The 19,171-nt window shown below is 45.8% G+C and overlaps 1 protein-coding gene across 3 annotated transcripts in view; it reads left to right on the top strand.

Moving 5' to 3' along the window:
* Positions 1 to 19,171, top strand: part of PLXNA1 (plexin A1) — a 433,317-nt gene that overhangs the window by 209,820 nt on the left and 204,326 nt on the right. For all 3 annotated transcript variants that reach the window (XM_074340466.1, XM_074340467.1, XM_074340468.1), the window contains one exon: positions 8,015 to 8,098. In XM_074340466.1, the coding sequence (XP_074196567.1) occupies positions 8,015 to 8,098 (84 nt within the window). The remainder of the gene's footprint in view (positions 1 to 8,014; positions 8,099 to 19,171) is intronic.

A 19,171-nucleotide genomic window follows, 5' to 3' on the forward strand; every position in this document is an offset into this window, starting at 1 on the left:
CTATTATCCAAGAGGGTCCAATGTAATCTCAAGGGTCCTTATTAGGGAAAGACGGAGATGGAATGACAGAGGAGAAGTGATGATAGTAACAGAGGTCTGGGTGATGTGGGGCCATGAGCCAAGAAATGCAGGCAGCCTCTAGAAGCTGAAACAAGTAAGGGAATAGGTTAGATTCTTCTCTAGAGCATCCAGAAGGATACAGCCCCGCCAACATCATGATTTTTGCCAAATAAGATCTATTTGAGACTTTTGACCTCTACAACTATTAAGAGAATAAATTTGTGTTGTTGTAAGCCATTAAGTTTTCGGTAATTTCTTAAAACAGCAATAGGACACTAATACAGGGGGTTAAGTCTGTTTATATTTAATGTCATTATTGATGTGATTGGATTTAAATTTATTATCTTGATATTTATGAGGTATGATAAAAAAATACAGTGAATGCTGCTGCTGAGTGCCATCCAACAGAAAGGCAGGGATCTTCAATATGGGAAGTGGTGTGTCAAACCTTAGTAACAGTGTATGACAAGTTTCAACTTGTTTGGTGCAGTCAGTCTGGTGTGAGCTACAGTTGAGAGAAGGTGTGTTTTAAAGTGTGCTGTAAATCATCCTCCATCATGATAATGTTCTGTGTCACACATCACTTGTGGTATATGGCAATTTCTGTCAAATAAAAACATTACAGTGTGTCCTCATCCCCCTAATTCACCAGATCTGGCATCATGCGACTTCTGGCTCTTCCCCAAAGTAAAAATGACCATGAAAGGTAAACGTTTTGAATTGATTCAGGACATCAAGGCAGCCACGAAAGCGCAACTAAAGACACTTATAAAAGAGGGCTTCAGAAAGTGGCAATAACGATGGGATAAGTGTTTTTGAAGTGAGGGGGAGTGTTTTGAGAGGGATTAATGGCAATGTATCTTTTACTGTAGAGTTTTTTTTATTTTATTTAAACATTCACCCTATTGTTTGATCACACCTTGTAATTTCTGTTTGTTCCGTCTGTTTTTTGTTTCTCTGTTGCTACTTTCTTGTAGGTTTTTTGGGGGGTAGGGGGTTGAGATGAATCAATATATTTTAGAATTCTATTTTATCTCCTCCATTGACTTTTAATTTCTACGTTTTTTGTCATTTTTTTTAGTGGTTGCTCTAGAAATTACTTTTTAAAAAACTTACAACAGTCTGTTTCAAAAAAATCCCATTACTTCAAGAATTATTTAAGAACTTTACAAAAGCATCCAGCTTGGGAATTTTCTGAACTTCTCAGATCTGTTATTCTTTGTCTTTAGTTAATTTTGGAAAATTCTTATCCTTTATCTCTTCATCCTTTTGTCCCATTTTTCTCTTCTTCAACTAAATGTATGCTGTATCTTTTTTTTATTATTCCCTCCATTTATTTATTTATTTATTTATTGGGGTGACAATTGTTAGTAAAATTACATATATTTCAGGTGTACAATTCTGTATTACATCATCTATAAATCCCATGGTGTGTTCACCACCCAGAGTCAGTTCTCCTTCCATCACCATATATTTGATCCCCCTTACCCTCATCTCTCACTCCCCCCACCCCCCTTACCCTCTGGTAAAGATGTTATAGGAACATTTGTGACAACATGGATGGATCTTGAGAGTGTAATGCTAAGTGAAATAAGTCAGACAGAAAAAGCAGAGAACCATATGATTTCACTGATATGGGGTATATAAACCAAAAACAACAAAAGAATAAGACAAACAAATGAGAAACAAAAACTCAGACACAGACAATAGTTTAGTGCTATATCTTTTAATATTGTCCTATAGATATTGGGTGCCCTGTTCTATTTTATTTTTCATGCTTTGTTTCTTTGTGTTTCAATTTAAATAATTTCTAATGATTTGTTTTCAAGTTGATTCTTTCCTCTGCTCTGTCCGGTCTGCTAATAAACCCATGATTTCATGTCATACCATGTTAGAAATTTATTTCTAGCATTTCTGTTTGATTCTATTTTATAGTTTTAGGTGGTGTCAGTGAAAATGGCAGAATAAGAACCTCTGAAAAGCCTCTCCCATAAAAGCAATGAAAATGGTCAGAATCTATTTTTTTCAGAACTCTGAACATTACTAAGCAGTAATCTGAAAAACCATCAGCCTCAATCATTGTAAATAAAGACCAGCAGCCTGGCAATCACTGGACAGGGCAGAAAAGGACTTGAGTTACTCAAAGCCCCATTCCTAGAGAGCTGCCAGTATTTTTCCTATCTGCTGGTTCTGTGGAAGACCCCACTTGAAAGGCTGTCTTTATTTGACATGAGTCAGACGTTGTCCATTGGAAACAGCCTTTTCCCAGGGGTCTTTTTTCAGAATAATCAGAGGCAATTGCTGAGCATCACAGCTGCCTGAGGAGGTGGGTAACAGTTCAGGCAAACAAGAGGGTAACCCAAAAGCTTAAAAAGAAGAGCTAGAGAATGAGATGTCTATAGAAAGCTTTGAAAAGCTCTGACATATTCCTGGGAATCTAGAATGCTACATATATGTGTAGGGATGTGTGCAAGGAGATGTCAAAGAGATCCAAGCTAGGCATGTCATAAACCGTAAGGCCAAAGTCAAAGAGGGAATTTTGAAAGCAGCAAGAGAAAAGTAACTTACCACATAAAAGGGACCCTCAATAAAATCAACAGCTGATTTTTTATCATAAATAATGGGGGCCAGATAGTGTCCATTTCCCTGTGGAAATTCTCCATCTCTTTACACATGGTATCTACCATTTTTTACTAGATTCTTTAACACATTAATCAGAATTATTTTAAAGTCCCTATGTGTTAATTCTAACATCTGTGCATTGCTACATCTGGTTCTAGTATTTTTTTTTTTTAGGGTAGGTCATTACTTTTTTGTTCTTGTATGTGTGTTTTAAAATCTTAGTTTGAGTGCTCAACCTTTTGTGTAAACAAAATAGTAGACATTACAGTCTGTATTTACCAGTGAAGGGTTTTCTTTTGTTCTGTAAGGCCACTAGTATGGGGGATTGAGTCTCCTTTAAGTAGAATATAGTTGGATTTTCTTTTTCTTTCTTTTATCCAAAGTGATAATCTTTTTACTTTTAAGAGTGAGATTAATTGATTCACATTTTGTATTAGTTGCCTGTTGCTAAATAACAGATTATAACATTCAGTGGTTTAAAACAATAAGTGTGTATTTTCTCACAGTTTCTGTAGGTCAGGGTTGTCGGTCTAGCTTGGCTACCCTTGTGGTGCTGTCTGGCCATGGTCTTATGTAAGGACTCAGCTCAGGGAGGCTCCACTTCCATGTTTCCTCATGTGGCAGGATTTAGTTCATTACTGGCTCAGTTCCTTACCATACAGGTGTCTCCATCAATGTGAGCAAGCAAGAGAGAGCGAGGGATAGAGTGTGAGCAAGACAGAAATCACTGTCTTTGGCAATTAGAAAGTGACATCCTATCACTTTTGCCATATTCTATGCCTCAGAAGTTAGTCACTAGGCGCAGCCCATATTCAAGGGGGGCGGGGCATTGCACCATAGCATGGATATCAGGAGGATCAATGGGGTCCATCTTACCTGGCCCTGCACTTGGCCTACTACATATTTATTATGTAACTGATATACTAATTCCTATCATTTGAATTGTTTTCTGTTTACACCCTCTCCTCCTCCTCCCCTCGTTTTCCTCCAACCTCCCCATCTTGCTCCTTATCTCTTGCTCTCTCCCACCTCATCTTCATCTTAATCCTCCCCACACTCCCCTTCCTCTAACTTGCCTTCTGCTCTAACATCTGTCCTCCTCCTCCTTCCCCTCTTCTCCTTCCCTTCTCTTCTTCCTCCGCTTTCTCTTCCTCTGCTATCTCTGCCATGCTATTCTTCTGAAATAACAGTCAAGAATGACAGACTCCTCTTTCATACTTTTTGTCTTTGTGTTTCATTGCAGCATTCTGGCTGTACTATATTAGTGTGCTAATTGCTCTCTTACTGCCCTCAGCTTAGGGTTTGTCCTGTCCATTTTATTTTTCACTTTGAAGAAATCTAAATTTATAACATTTACCTGGTTTGGGGTTTGCCTGTTCCAAGTTCATAATTTCTTCTTTTTTAATCAGAAGTCATTCACATATCTTTAGAACACCTAAAATATATATTTCAAAGATCTTTTATCAGTTGGAAATTTTAACACTGGCTGAATATTTGATGATGTTAAAAATATTATTATTATTTTGGTATGCAATGGTAATATCATTCTGTTTAGGAAAATAAAAGTCCATATCTTTTAGACAAATACATTGAAGTAGGTACAGATGAAATGATCTGCTGTAAGAAATTTGGGGGTAGGGAGAAGGTGTGGAGTATAGGTAAAACAAGATTTCCTTTAGTTTGTAATTTTTGGAGCTTAGTGATGGCTATCTGGGGTTTTATTATATTATCCTGTATTGTGTTTAAATTTTTGCATAATAAATTTTTTTTAAAATTTTTGGTTATAATGTCTCATAAAATAAATTTAATCTAGAGTGTACTCATATTCCAATTGCTGATTTTATTGGTAGTCCTGCTAAGCATTACATTTCTGCACATATTTGGGATTAGTGTGTAGGCTTGTTTTGAGTAGAAATTTTGATATTTGCTTTGTTTTGCTTCGCTTTGTTTTTTCCTTCATTTCTTTTCTCCATGTGCAGCATTTTTGTGGTTGCCTACACCTGCACCCAAGTGCAGGGCCAGGTGTGATTGTGGCCTTTGGAGGCCTTTTTCCACAGTGGTCCTGGTGGTGCTGTAGAGCAGGGACCTGAGCCAGGGGTGCTTGGTTCATTTGTTCCGGCTGCGTCCATGGCCTCTGGGCTGAACCTAGGTTCAAGCAAACTGAAAAGCATGCCCTACATGGGAGTCTTGAGGAATTTTTTCATCAGCTTCCTATTCTAGGAGAGCTCTAGGCTCTGGGTGACAAACCTGGCTCCATCCCCCCGCCTCTGTGGAGCAGGGTTTGTTCCAGTTGCCTCTTTTGGCTTCAGCCTCACCTACTGCTTTGCATTTCTATTTTGTTGGACATTTTATCTTATTTTTGAACCTGGCCATGTCTTTTTGGTGTTGTGTTCTTATTTCTTATCTGCCCTTGCTATGTGTTTGGAGCAGAGTAGATGCATCCAAGTGTGAACTCACTGTGCTCTCTTGACTGGAGGAACTCCTTGGCAAAATCACTAAAGATTCCTTTCAATCCCCAATTCAAAGACTGTAATCCTCTGAGAAGATCTTCGTAATGGTAACATTTTACCTTTGTATTGGAGACAACATACTTTATTCAGTGTTTTTCCCCCAGAAGATTGTTTTGGAAATCTCCTTAGAGAAAATAGCAACCTGCTACCCCACAAGTTATTCTGTCTGTGGTCTCTCCAGCACATACCTCTTCTGAAATTATCTGATTTATCTGCTCATACATTTGTCTCTCCCACTGGGATCTACGCTCCATGGGAGCAGAAACTCTCTCTCTTTTCTCTTTTGTGTCTCCAGCCCCTTTACGATAGTATCTGGCACATGATAGACAATTACTGAATCAGTCACTGAAACCTGTCTCTTCCTCCCTGATTTCATGGTCATATTGAGAGATTCCTGCTGCATGGCCTGTTGTGAGTGCTGGGAAGCAGATACTGGACTGCAGCAGCTATGTAGAGTGACCAGTGTTGTCTGATGCCCGCTTTCATTCAAAAAATCAAATCATCAAGTGCCTGCAGGTGTTTGTATCTCATTCATTGTATCAGCCCAGCGTCTGATCGCACCAGGGATAGTTAATGGTTAAGTGCTGGCTGCTGAGAATCCAGCACAGGTTAGCCGTGCTCTCCTTCCTGGGATACGCCTCAGCATCGTGCTTTGAAGAATCCTGTGAGAGATCCCCAGCATTCAGTCTCACTGTTTGTATTTAGCTTTTTTGAAGTGTTGGCATTCCACAGGCTTACCAGAAGCCTTCTTGGCATTTTTAGATATTCTACAGCTGCCTCAGGAGCCAAGTTACTACTCCTTTCTCCATTCTACAGGTAAGGAGAAAATATACATGAAAAGGCTAGCAGCTTGCTCGAACTTATATGCCACTCAGTGGTCGAGCTGGTATTAGAACTTGATTCTCAGGTGGTCAGCCTATTGCCAAGCCCTTGTTGGCCTGGCGTTTTCCTGGGATCAGTGTGGTCCTCTAAACCCAAGCATTTCCTCAGGCATGTCGTGTGATCGGCTCCTCATTACCCCTCACTCCCACCCCCGTTGGGGTTTCAGAAAGAGTTCATGCCAAGGGCGGTAGCATTGTCAAGGAAATAAACGTTCAAAAATACGGATTCTTGTTCTACGTGGTGTTTTCGAACAGTTCAAACCCATGGCTGGTACCGTAGTGTCATTTGAAGGAAGAACCACAGAACTCAAGAGTCACACTGACTTAGGTTCATGGTCCACCTCAGTCATTGAGGTGGGGTCATGAGAATTAAGTGACACAATGTCATGCAGGGAGGCCTGCGGGGCCTCTGGTCCTGCTCCCCACATAAGAACGCAGGGTATGGTGAGGCCAAAAAGGAACACCCACGGAGCCATAGGTAGGGGAGTCATACCACTATAGTCTCACTGATGGCTGGGTTGGAGACAGAGGAAGCAGGAGCCACACAATCTGCTACCCACCGTCCATTTGTCTCTGCCAACCAACCTCACTTGCTAGCTGCAATCCGCCGTGCTAACTGTAATCCGCACTTGCTAACTCAGCCACCATCTTCTTGCTAGCTCCCATTTTCTGCTAGTGTAGCCTCAGCAGTTATATTAGTGGCCAGTGGCTCACTGCTTACAGCTGACGGCCAACTAGCCACAGCTGATGGCCATCCAATCACAGTTGATGGCCATTTACTACCTGAGCCAGCACCTTTCCACGTGAGGCCGAGAGCCTGGAAACTGGACTCCTGGCTCTGTCCCCACACACAAGGAGCACTCTCAGCCCTTAGCAGAGGGCAGACGGCGAGCCGATGGCATTATTTCTGGTATAAGCACCAAGCCGTTCTCCAGTTCTAAGCCTCTGTTTTGCCGTAATGCAGCTGTTCCTTCGGTGACCACTGTGATGGCCTGCAGTGTCCATGCCCTTGTCTGTGGGTTTTTTCTTAACCTCTGCACAGTCCTGTGAGACACTTCCATTCCATGTATGTATTACACGTGAGTTAGGAAATTATTTGAGGTCACCCAGCTAGTTAAGGGTGGGGTTGATTCAGCCCCAGGTCTGCTGGTCCCACACTGCGTGTCCTGGTTCACCAAGACTCTCCGCATATGTGTGGTGGTGAGAGAGGGTCCTGGCTGTGTGTGCCAGCACTTCTGCTTGTTCCCCATCAGGTGGGTAAGGCAGCAGCTGTCCCCTCTAGCTCTAGGATTCTGCGGTTCTGATGCTGCTCACCTTTCAGATCCCTGACACCTGAGGCAGGGAGTTTGCCTCACCAGAAGAAGGGCATTTTGGCATCCCTGCCTTTTACAGCTTAGTGTGTGTCAGTGGCTTGGTGTGGTGCCATGTGTGAGGACCCCATGGCCAGAGAATAGCTCTGGCCCTTCTGGACCGTGTGGCCTCAAGGCAGTGCAGCTCCTCGGCGAGGCCCTGCATGTGCTGAGATCCAAACCCCTGCCCCTCCCGTGTAGCTGTGAGCTTTGGGATGGTCACTCAGCCCTTCTGTTTCTTCATCTATAACAAGGGATCACAATCCTGCCTACGTTTTGGAGAAATTGTGAAGGTCAAATGAAAGAACCAGTGGGAACCACTTGGACCAGTACTTGGCACATAGAGAGCATTCAGTAAATGTTAGTGCTTGTCATCTGCGAAATGGCTGTAGCGATGACCTATCTAGACGGCTTGTGGTGAAAGTTAAACACAAGATATGTAAGCGATCTGGCATAGAATCGGTTTTTCATTATCACTATTCTTCTCATTATTAATGTCGCTGTGAGCAGAAATCATCATGGGTTTCTCCCTGCAGCCCCAGCCCAGCTCCACTGTTTCTGGTTAACATGGGCTTTGTTCTCTTCCAACTAGGCCAGGGAGCTGGAGAGCCAAGAGGCAGAGCTGAGACACCGTGACATCTTCTATAAAGAACAACTGGAGCACATTGAGAAGAAGGTAAGGCTGGGGCTTGGCTGCCTTTTGGGGAGCCAGGTCCTAAAGACACCATTGAAGAGAGAGGAGCCCACAGGCTTCAGTGCCCATTCGCCCCAAAAGCCAGTCACCCTGTGGACACACCCTCCTGTACTCCACAGGAAGCACCATATCCCCAATCTTTCAATGAGTTGCAATCACAGAGATAATTGCTTTTTAATTGGCCCGCTTTTTGTTGAATGTGGCTGGCTCTGTTATTGTTCAATTTTAGAAAAATATCATTTCACCACAGGGCGGTGCTGAGACCCAGTATACCTTTCTTACTTTTATAGTTAAGCTGCATTGGATAAAAATAATAATAGTGTGAAGTCTTGATATACAAATATATTAAAGTTGTATTATTGATTTTCTCCTGGAAGTCAGGGAGATCAAAGTGCACCAGGCTACACACACTACTTTTCTAAGGATAAGTCTTTGAAATGAATGAGACTCAGAGACACATCATCTTTCCATTTTCTTAAGCCAACAACAATTCTTGAAAATTCATTTGTTAACTTGCCTACTTTTGTAGGAGGGTTAATTTGTTGATCATGACAGATTTCTCAAAGAAACGACTTAAAACGTGGGAGGGGACGTTTGGGAGGGTAAAAAAAAATTGTTTTCCCTCCTGCCTGAGACAGCATGCCAAGCAACCCAAGCCATCAGTTTATTGCAGGCAAATCTTCAAGAATCGTTTGTCACGGTTTAGAGCTTTGAAATTGACAGTTTGCTTGAGGGGCTTGATTTTCATAGGGGTTTTCTCCTGTGGCATGCCACACCAGAGCCTGGCAGAAACGTGGATTTCTAGATTTCTAGGCAGTGGGGACAGGAGGGAGGTTCCTCCCTGCTCCATGGACACCCTCTCCTGTCCACCCTCTTTGGGGTGTTTATGGGATGGCCAGAACTGTGATGTGAACAAGAAGTACGTACTGATGGTGACAGCCTGTGGTCCCAGGGTTGGCAGGGTACCCCGAGCTGCCTACAGAGGTGGCCCTTAACAAGCAAATATTTCCTGGAACAGCCTCCTGCCCAGGTGTAACTATAGCTGTAATGACAAAAATTGTGATTTGAGATCCCGGAAAAGGGTGAAAAAATTCCACCAGCCATAGCTCTAATTATCACAATTGCCCATATGTTCATCAGCACAGATTTTTTTTTTAATTATCTGTGCAATTTTGTGGTCTCCTGCTGGGCTCCTCTTGCATTTTCTTCCCTGCATTTGGCTCCTAGAAGCATGTGTGCATGTGTCTGTTTGGGGTGGAAGGGAAGTAGCCTCACAGCATTTTTTCTTACCTAAAATCTGTTTTCCCCTTGTCACTTTCCTCTCTCATCTCTACTCTAGTTCTCCTCCTTAAAACCAGTTATCTGCTTTGCTGTAGGAAAGGACAGTGTCTCGGATGAGCCCTTCTTTCTCATCTGGTCTTCCCCACTCATCATAAAGTGAAGTCCAAACTCCTTGTGTGTGAAGATGGAGGCTTTTTGTTTTGAATGAGGTTTACCTACATGATTGTGAACAGTTACTGAATGCTTCCTAAAGGAGGTGCAAGAGACCTCCTTTCTGACTCTTAAACACTAGCATTTTGCTGGTGATAATACAAAGAAGGAAGGTATCTCCAACATCCCAATAACTGGAGATTGGTGAGGGAGGTGGGGAGTGGAGGGAAGCTGGAGAAAGGGGATCAAGGAAGTGCAATCAGAGCCTTAATTGTATCAGTTTTGAAAAAAGTTTTCCATTTTCTCTGTGGATAATTTTATTCCTGTAATGGCTGGGAGGATGGAAACACAGAATCTAACAATCTCTTTTATTAGCTGTTGCTTTTATATAATTCTGCTTTCATTTGTTGAATACTCTCAGACCTTGACATTTCAGCTTCTGTACACATAGCTTCAGGGCCTTCCAATCATCAAGCTCCTTTCCTTTTTTTTGTTTCCATTTCCTTTTAAGTTTAGAAATTGATGGTGGAAAACTGTTCAGGGGGAAACTTGTAACAGATGCTGAATCATCCTCGACTACGCCACATAGGTGGATGTTTGGTCACAGGTGAAAGAAGTTTGGAATAGGGGCGGCACTGGCCTAGGCTCTAGGAGGAGCCTCTGTGCGTCCGCTGGCCTCCCGACTGGAACCCTGCTGTCCTTTCACCTAGAGAACACTAGCCTGGAGTGCTGGCCCATTGTGCTTGCCAGGTAGGCAAAGCCCACACAGAATTCAGACTCATTTTCGAGGGGGAGGAGACTTCTTGACCCTTTTGTGCTGCAGTATTTATTCCCTAGATGATTATTCTTGAGAGTGGAAATCATATTTTGTAGGGCTCCTGTGCTTTGTAATCTTTTTGAGTAGTGTTTTCTGTTTCACCACAGAGAGCAGTGAGCTGCTGGGGGCACAGGGGCCTTGTGAGGGTCTTATGGCACCTGGAAGCACATCCCAGACATGGTATTCACACACACAAGCTATGAATCTGAGGGCAGCACTGGTTAACGATAGATCTGGGCCTGCATGCAGCTCTGTATCACTGCGCTCTGCAGCCCTTACACCTCCTCACATCTCAGTTTCTTGATCTGTAAAGTGGAGACAACTCCTGCCTTCTTCAGGGAGTTGATGGGGGCATTAGACATGGTAACATCTGCAAAAGTATTTGCAGATGCTAGGTGCCCAGTGAGTACTGGCTCCACTCTCGAGTGTACAGTGGTATTGGGGATTCTGTTTCAAGTCATAATGCCTCAGGTTTGGGTTTAATGGATGTGTGTGCGTGCACACACACATGTATATGTGCTGAGATGGGTTTTGTCTTCAAGGATGGCCCATTCTCCAGGATGGGCTTTTCTCAGATGACTGCAATGGCACCCACTGGTCATTTAGTATACACGGGTAGAAGAGGGCTCTGTGAAAAGCATTGTGGGACCATGTGCTGCACATACTGGGTGTTGCTCACATGCCTGAGAGTATTAGAGAACAAGGCCATTTCCATTTCCATATGTTGGGCATACAGCCCAGGAGGGTAAAGCTCTCTACTACCTGTGAACCTCTTGCCATCTTAACTGGTCTCCCAGAGCCTTTGCTCAGCTGCCACTTTGTGATTTTCTCTAGGAAACCAAAGAGCTAGGAGTGAGCTCCATCCACACCACACCTGGATTCAGCTATCATGGGGCTAAGGGTGACTTATGCCCCTTCAGAACCAGCACGTTTATTGTCTTCGAGAAGAAACATTGGTGCTGAATGTCTCTGAACTAGACCTTGACAGCTATTAAGCTGACCACTCGCCAGCCTTCAGCTATGGGGCCAAATAGGGTGGGGGGATAAGTGAACTTTGGAGTCTAGCAGACCTCAGTGCTAGTTCTGCCTCAATAATTTAGCAGCCTGTGACTCTGAGCAAGTTGTTTAAAATCCATAGCTTCAGTTTCCTTATCTTTGAAACTGGAATTTTAAGACTAACCTGCCAGTTATTTGGGGGATGAGTGGTCATTTGTGTAAAAGTAACTGAGATAGAAGTATTCAGTTCTCTCTCATACTGTTTCCATCCTCTTTCCCCTTCTTTAATAAATGCATAGCTGTGGGGGTGGAGCCCCAGAGAGTAGTTTCCAGGCTCTCGGCCTCACATAGACAGGTGCTGGCTCAGGTAGTAAATGGCCAACTGTGATTGCATGGCCAGCAGCTGTGGCTAGTTGAGCGTCAGCTGTAACCAGTGAGCCATTGGCCACTAATATAACTGCTGTGGCTATGCTAGCAGGGGGAGAGAAGGAGGAGAGAGGGAGGAAGAATGGGGGCTAGCAAGAAGATGGCGGCTGGGCTGGCAAGCGTGGATGGCGGTTTGCGGACAGTGTGGATCCAGCCTCCAGTGAGAGTATAGTGCCGCCAGAGAGAATATAGTGGTATGACTCCCCTACCTATGGCTCCGTGGGTGTTCCTTTTGGCCTCACCATATCCTGCGTTCTTGTATGGGGAGTGGGAGCAGAGACCCCGCAGGCCGTCCCGCACGACAAATGGCGCAGCGAGCAGGGTATGGTGCCGGCCAAAGCTCTCCGAAGGACAGTGGAGCAGTCTGTGTGTATGAACACTCAGTCTCAGGAAGACCAGGAGGAGCAGCTGCCGGAGAGCTGGACCCCCGTGGAGGGGTGGGAGGACGTGGACGGTTCTCCCACCAGCACAGGAAAAGCCATGCAGCTGCTGCCGAGATGGAGCCCCGTGGAGAGGTGGAAAGATGTGGACGGTTCCCCAACCAGCACAGGCCGGAGAAGTTCCTGCTCAGGCAGCCCGGATGCAGGACTTATAGTCCCAGGAGGTAACGCTTGCTGAGTCCTCCATGGGAGATGAGGGTGAGGTCCAGGTCGTCCCTCACCCCCAGGACAGCCCTGGCGAATGACTATGGACTATGGGGAATTGCCTTCCATCCCTAATTTAATGGACCGCTTGACTGTTTGTTTGGGAACTGTTGTTAGTGGAACTGGGGGATATTTGCTTTTGTCTCTTGACTGGCCGCCATTGAGAATATGTAAGCACCTTGATTGTGAGTCGCTGTTGTTCCAGCAGGGTACCCTGAGAGGCACAGAGAGAGTGGCAGTGCCTTGAGAGCCCTGGCTGAGTCCAGGAAGTCTGGCTGAGCCCTGAAGATACCCTGGCTGTGCCCAGGAAGTCGGGCTATTCCCAGAGAGAGTGGCAGTGCCCTGAGAGCCCTGGCTGAGTCCAGGAAGTCTGGCTGAGCCCTGAAGATACCCTGGCTGTGCCCAGGAAGTCGGGCTGTTCCCAGAGAGAGTGGCAGTGCCCTGAGAGCCCTGGCTGTGTCCAGGAAGTGTGGCTGTGCCCACAGAGAGTGGCAGTGCCCTGAGAGCCCTGGCTGTGTCCAGGAAGTGTGGCTGTGCCCACAGAGGGTGGCAGTGCCCTGAGAGCCCTGGCTGTGTCCAGGAAGTGTGGCTGTGCCCAGAGAGAGTGGTAGTGCCCTGAGAAACCCTGGCTGTGTCCGGGAAGACAGGTGGTACCCTAAGAAGTCCAGGAAGTCTGGCTGTGCCCAGGAGTACTGGTGGTGCCCTGAGAAACCCTGGCTGTGTCCGGGAAGACAGGTGGTACCCTAAGAAGTCCAGGAAGTCTGGCAGTGCCCAGGAGTACTGGTGGTGCCCTGAGAAACCCTGGCTGTGTCCGGGAAGACAGGTGGTACCCTAAGAAGTCCAGGAAGTCTGGCTGTGCCCAGGAGTACTGGTGGTGCCCTGAGAAACCCTGGCTGTGTCCGGGAAGACAGGTGGTACCCTAAGAAGTCCAGGAAGTCTGGCAGTGCCCAGGAGTACTGGTGGTGCCCTGAGAAACCCTGGCTGTGTCCGGGAAGACAGGTGGTACCCTAAGAAGTCCAGGAAGTCTGGCTGTGCCCAGGAGTACTGGTGGTGCCCTGAGAAACCCTGGCTGTGTCCGGGAAGACAGGTGGTACCCTAAGAAGTCCAGGAAGTCTGGCCGTGCCCAGAAGCACTGGTGGTGCCCTGAGAAACCCTGGCTGTGCCCAGAGAGCCTGGCTGTGTCCAGGATATTGCATTCACCCCCAGGCTCCTCGCACAGGTCCCCTCGCGGAAGACGCTTGTCGCGTAGATTGTGAGGCGAGAGCCTGTAGGGGTGGAGTGTGGGGGCGGAGCCCCAGAGAGTAGTTTCCAGGCTCTCGGCCTCACATAGACAGGTGCTGGCTCAGGTAGTAAATGGCCAACTGTGATTGCATGGCCAGCAGCTGTGGCTAGTTGAGCGTCAGCTGTAACCAGTGAGCCATTGGCCACTAATATAACTGCTGTGGCTATGCTAGCAGGGGGAGAGAAGGAGGAGAGAGGGAGGAAGAATGGGGGCTAGCAAGAAGATGGCGGCTGGGCTGGCAAGCGTGGATGGCGGTTTGCGGACAGTGTGGATCCAGCCTCCAGTGAGAGTATAGTGCCGCCAGAGAGAATATAGTGGTATGACTCCCCTACCTATGGCTCCGTGGGTGTTCCTTTTTGGCCTCACCATATCCTGCGTTCTTGTATGGGGAGCGGGAGCAGAGACCCCGCAGGCCGTCCCGCAGGACAAATGGCGCAGCGAGCAGGGTCTCCCGCACGACAATAGCCATTCATTAATTCTGCATTTATTTAATTCTGCTAAATGCCCAGAGATGGTTCAGACAATTGTGGTTCCTGTCTCACAAAACTCACAATCCACTTTGGGAGGGGGAAGATGTAGAGGACCCCCTTTGGGAGGGTGCCTGAGAGCCAGCTGCCTGTGACCAGAAGACCTGCTAGTTCTGTAAAAGTGGTCACATTTTTTCCAAACTCAGCACCTGCAAAGTGGTGAGGTCATTTTGGGGGTCTAGTTTCAAAGACTGAGGCAGGAAGAAAGTTGGAAATATGTGTGTTCTTCCTGGATTTGGGCCTCTTTCCCCCAGAATGTAGATCTTGTTTCCTGACCATCAGTGTGCACGCCCTCCCTGCATTGACATGTGAGCAGTCAGCCGTCCTCCTGTTTTTCTCTCTGCTTCTCCTCTGGCTTTCCTTTCCTAAGGAGTGACTGTCATGGGATCCTGCCAGGCCTGTAGCCTTCTCAGTGACGGCACTAAATAGCTCCCTGCCTGGTGTCCCTGGGAGTGTTAGTCCAAGCCTATCAGGAAAACAGGAGCTGCTCTAGAGTTCAGAGGAAGAGGAATTCAATACAGGGAATTCCACTTCACACGAGAAGATGGCCCAGTCGTCAGGAACATGTGAAAGGGGCCCAGCCTCACATACATTGGGTAAATGCAGTGTCGTGTGGAGACCCTGCTCGCTGCGCCATTTGTTGTGCCAGGGTGCCAGGCAGGGTCTCAGCTCCCGCTCCCCACATAAGAACGCAGGACATGGTGAGGCCAAAAAGGAACACCCACGGAGCCATAAGTAGGGGAGTCATATCACTATATTCTCGCCAGTGGCATCCACCTCTCTGCAATCCACTCTTGCTAGCTCAGCCACCATCTTCTCGCTAGCCCCCATTTTCTGCTAGCGTAGCCACAAGCAGTTATATTAGTGGCCAATGGCTCACTGGTTACAGCTGACGGCCAACTAGCCACAGCTGATGGCCATCCAATCACAGTTGATGGCCATTTACTACCTGAGCACCTTTCCATGTGAGGCCAAGAGCCTGGAAACTGCTTTCTGGGGCTCTGTCCCCACATGCAGTCACAGCCACAAGGCCATCCATACTCAGTGGAATGTCTGACATGGGAACGATGGATACCACCAAGTGCTGGTGAGGCTATGGTTTAACCCAAGCTCTTAGACACTGCTGGCTGGGATGTAAATTGGCAGGGCCACCTTGGAAAATTTATCCATTATCTATTGAAACTGAATGTAGGCATACCCTATGATCTGGCAATGGTTACTCAACACCAGTGTGCCCCTTGGTTCACCAAAAGAAACATGGTAGGATGGTCATCACTGCATCACTTGTAATAGCCCCAAACTGTCAACAGTAGGATAGATACATCATGGTAGTCATCACAGTGGAGGGTCAAACAGGAACAAGAAAGAATAAGCTGCAGTCATAGGCAGCAGTGTGGGTAACTCTCGCCAACACAATGCTTAGCAAAGGGGCCAGACTGAGAAGAGTATGTGTACATTGGATGGGTCTATCTAGATGATGTTCAAAAAGAGCAGAACTAATCCATAGTGTCAGCAAGTGGAATAATATTACCTTTGGGAGGAGTAGTGGCACCAAGGGACCATGTAGGGGGCTTGTGGGGTGGGTTAAGCTTCCCTTGACCTAGGTGCTAGTTACACAGGTGTGTTCAGTGGTGAGGATTCATCAAGCTGTGCTTAGAGGGTTTTACACTTTTCTGCCAGTGTGTTATACCTAATAGAAAGTTGGATGCAGCTGAGAAAAGCAGGCCTGCCTTCAGGCACCAGCAGAATCGCCTGCCACTCTCTTCTGTACACCTCTAGGCCCTGTGTCCCGGTTTTGTTACTCGCCACACTGTCTTCTGGCTGCTGGCATCTGTGGCTTTCTCCTCTCCCAGACTGTGAAGGTCTGGGATCTCAGAGTCCTCACTGGTCTGATTCATCAGGGTGATTCATCACCAAAGGCTGGGGATGCTGTGTCTGGTATACAATAGGTGCCCAATAAATGTTTGCAAGAATAATGAGAGGAAAGTGTGTGCATAAGCAGGAAACAGTGACACAGTGGAGTTTCTGGGAGGATAAGAGGGAAGCTCTTGCCAAGAAGCCTTTTTGGTGGAAGCTGTGTTTGGAGAATGAGCAGGACATGGAGAAGGTGGGGCTTCTAGATGGAGACCTCAGGTGCTCCATGTGACAGTTGGCAGTGGGTGGTGAAGCTGTAAAAATAGGTTGGGGTCAGATTGTAAGGGACCTTGGATGACTGGCTGACAAGTGTGACCTTTGAGACAATGTTGGGAGTTCTTGAAGGGCTATAAGCTGAAGAGAGATTAGAGCTTGAATGTCCAGAAGGATAATTAAGAGAAAGAGAAAAATTCAAGTGAGCCACCACACTTGGGGAAGGTTACCTGTTTAATTCTAAACATGCACATATGAGATAGAGATGACCAGCAGATGATTGATTGAGAAGTGTCAGACACCGAGTTCTGTGTCCTACAGGATGATAGTCACTGCGATTTTTATGGGCATATGCTGTGTGCCAGGCTCTTCTACATAAGTTATCACTAATCTTTGCAGCAACCCTGCAAGGTGGATTATATTACACATTTAACACGTTGCGTACGGCGGGGTTTAAATCCCTCATACCCCTCTGTTCCGGCAGGTTTTTAAAAGAAACTATTTTAAAATGCACTCTTCTCTTTAAAGCGTAAATGCTTCTATGTCATTTATTATTTTTCTATAAATAATAGATTCTACAAATAAATTATTCTATAAATAATTATTCTACAAATAATTCAATAAAATATGCAAAGTAAAAAGAGTCAACAGTAAAAACAAGAATTCTCGTTATCCGTCCTTAACGCATGGCTCAGAAGAAACGAAGATTCTCGTGATCCGTACGCAACGTGTTAACAAATGAAGAAACGGGATTAGTTGAAACGAGCTGGCAGAGGCCATGCAGCTTCTGGATGAAGTCAGAGGTCCAAAGTCTCCACTCTTTCCCCCACACCATGCTGCCTTCCTAATCAGTCAGGAAGAAAAGCTTCAGGAAAACATGGTTGACAGTGTCAAGGCTGCCGTTCAGAGAGGACTAGGACTGAGAAGAGGCCTCTTAATTGCTTTGAAGGACATGTGCGTTACATTGAGGGAGCCTTTTCAGACCGCAGTGGAGAACGGAAGCTGGGTTATGCATAGGGTTTTTTGGGTCTGCAGTGAATGAGGGAAGTGGAGGAAACAGGTGTAGACCACTCTCAAGAAATCTCATTAATCAAAGAGAGAAATTGGTGGTTTAAATGCGAGTCACTTGAGCCCATGTATGGGAGGAGGAGAATTCATAAGGTGTCTCTGAGGGTGGTCTGGTGGAAGCCAGTCCAAAGGTGGTAGGAAGGCATATAATGGGAAGGGCTGGCTTTACCTGGGAGGAATGTTCTCAGAGGAGTCACACTCTGGCTTGGGAGGTGGAGTGAATTTGCAGCCGTGTAGTGAGTGAGTGGCGTGTCTTGTTAGAACTGCTGACCGCCAACTGCTGTGAGTGGCCAGCAGACATTTTTCCTGAGCGTGGGGAGGCTTGCTTTGTGTCAGTCCCAAAGCCAGTACGAGAGAGTCAGAGAGGGGCTGGCCATTTAGGATGCGAGACGGAGACAAGGCTAGTATTCCCAGCCTCCAGAGAGAAGCTTCCAGAGCAGTGGAATTCAGAGGAGGGAGCAGATAAGTGACCTGAAAACACTACAGCAAGTAATTGGCCCAAGTGGGGAAGGAGCCTACCGCCCGATCATTGTGGGAGCAGTTCTTTACCTGCTAAGTTGGTAAAGGTCTGAGCCCAAAGGACTTCTGAAGATGAGACCAGAAGGTCTTCACCAGGTGAGCTAAAGAAAGATATTTGTACACTAGTTACCCCACTGGTACCACTTTTTGGTAATGGTACCAGCATAAAAATGACCATTTTGTGTGGTCTCAACTGTGTACTGAAAGTGAAAGAGCATATTGCTTACAGATTTAGAATGGCCTTTCTTAGCAAGAATGGGCTTTTTATGCCTGTGCTAGTGGGACCCAGAGCCTTTGATAAGGGTGATCAGTGAGACAGGAGGAAACAAAGAAATTGAGAACCATTGCTCCAATTCAATTATTTTCACAGATAAGAAAACAGACCCAAAAGCAGCTAAGTGGTTATTCACTTGGTAAGCTGGGTTTTTAGATCTAGAGGGACCTGAGTTTGAACTACAACTTTACCACCTACTGGCTTTATAGGAATAATCAAGTCACTTAAGCCTTGGGAGTCTTTGTCTTTATAAGGGACAGTAATAATTACATTTTCAAGATGAAAAAGGGCATAACATAGAACCTAGTCTATTGTAATATATCATAGTATAAATGGTAGCTGCCATTACTATTACCAGCCAGATTATACAATATAACTGCTGTTGCTCTCATTGTCCCCAGGGGTAAGTAACACAACTGGTTAATAGTATATCCAGGATTCTAGTTCCTTATTGTTCTATTAATTTTATAGTTTTTCCACTGTAAGGTAGGAGCAGTGGTTAATTATAGGCCCTAGAGTTAGCTGCTTTTAAATCTTGGCTTCTACCACCACCGCCACTACCACTTCTACCTCTACGACCATCACCTCACCTCCAATTCCTCCGCTTCCACCTCCACTATCACCTCCATCACTATCACCTCTACCTCCATCTCATTACCTCAATTACTACATCATCCCACCTTCCCTGCTTCTATTCTGTGTATGGCTTCTGGTGTGTTTGCTAAAGATCTGTTTCTTTACCTCATGGTCTCATGTCATACTTTGCAGAAATCCTCTAGTGTATCTCACAATAACCTCTGTGATGAGGAGGGAGCAGAGACTACAGCCTTTGTTGCACATTTGGAGAGGCTGTGTTTCTTCTGTGGCCAGGCTTTTCTGGGATAGATGTTTGAGCCAGGGACCCCACTGAACTGGTAGCATACACAGTTGCTACACACAGTACC

Source organism: Rhinolophus sinicus, linkage group LG09 (assembly GCF_036562045.2).
Source record: "Rhinolophus sinicus isolate RSC01 linkage group LG09, ASM3656204v1, whole genome shotgun sequence".
Taxonomy (NCBI): Eukaryota; Metazoa; Chordata; class Mammalia; order Chiroptera; family Rhinolophidae; genus Rhinolophus; species Rhinolophus sinicus.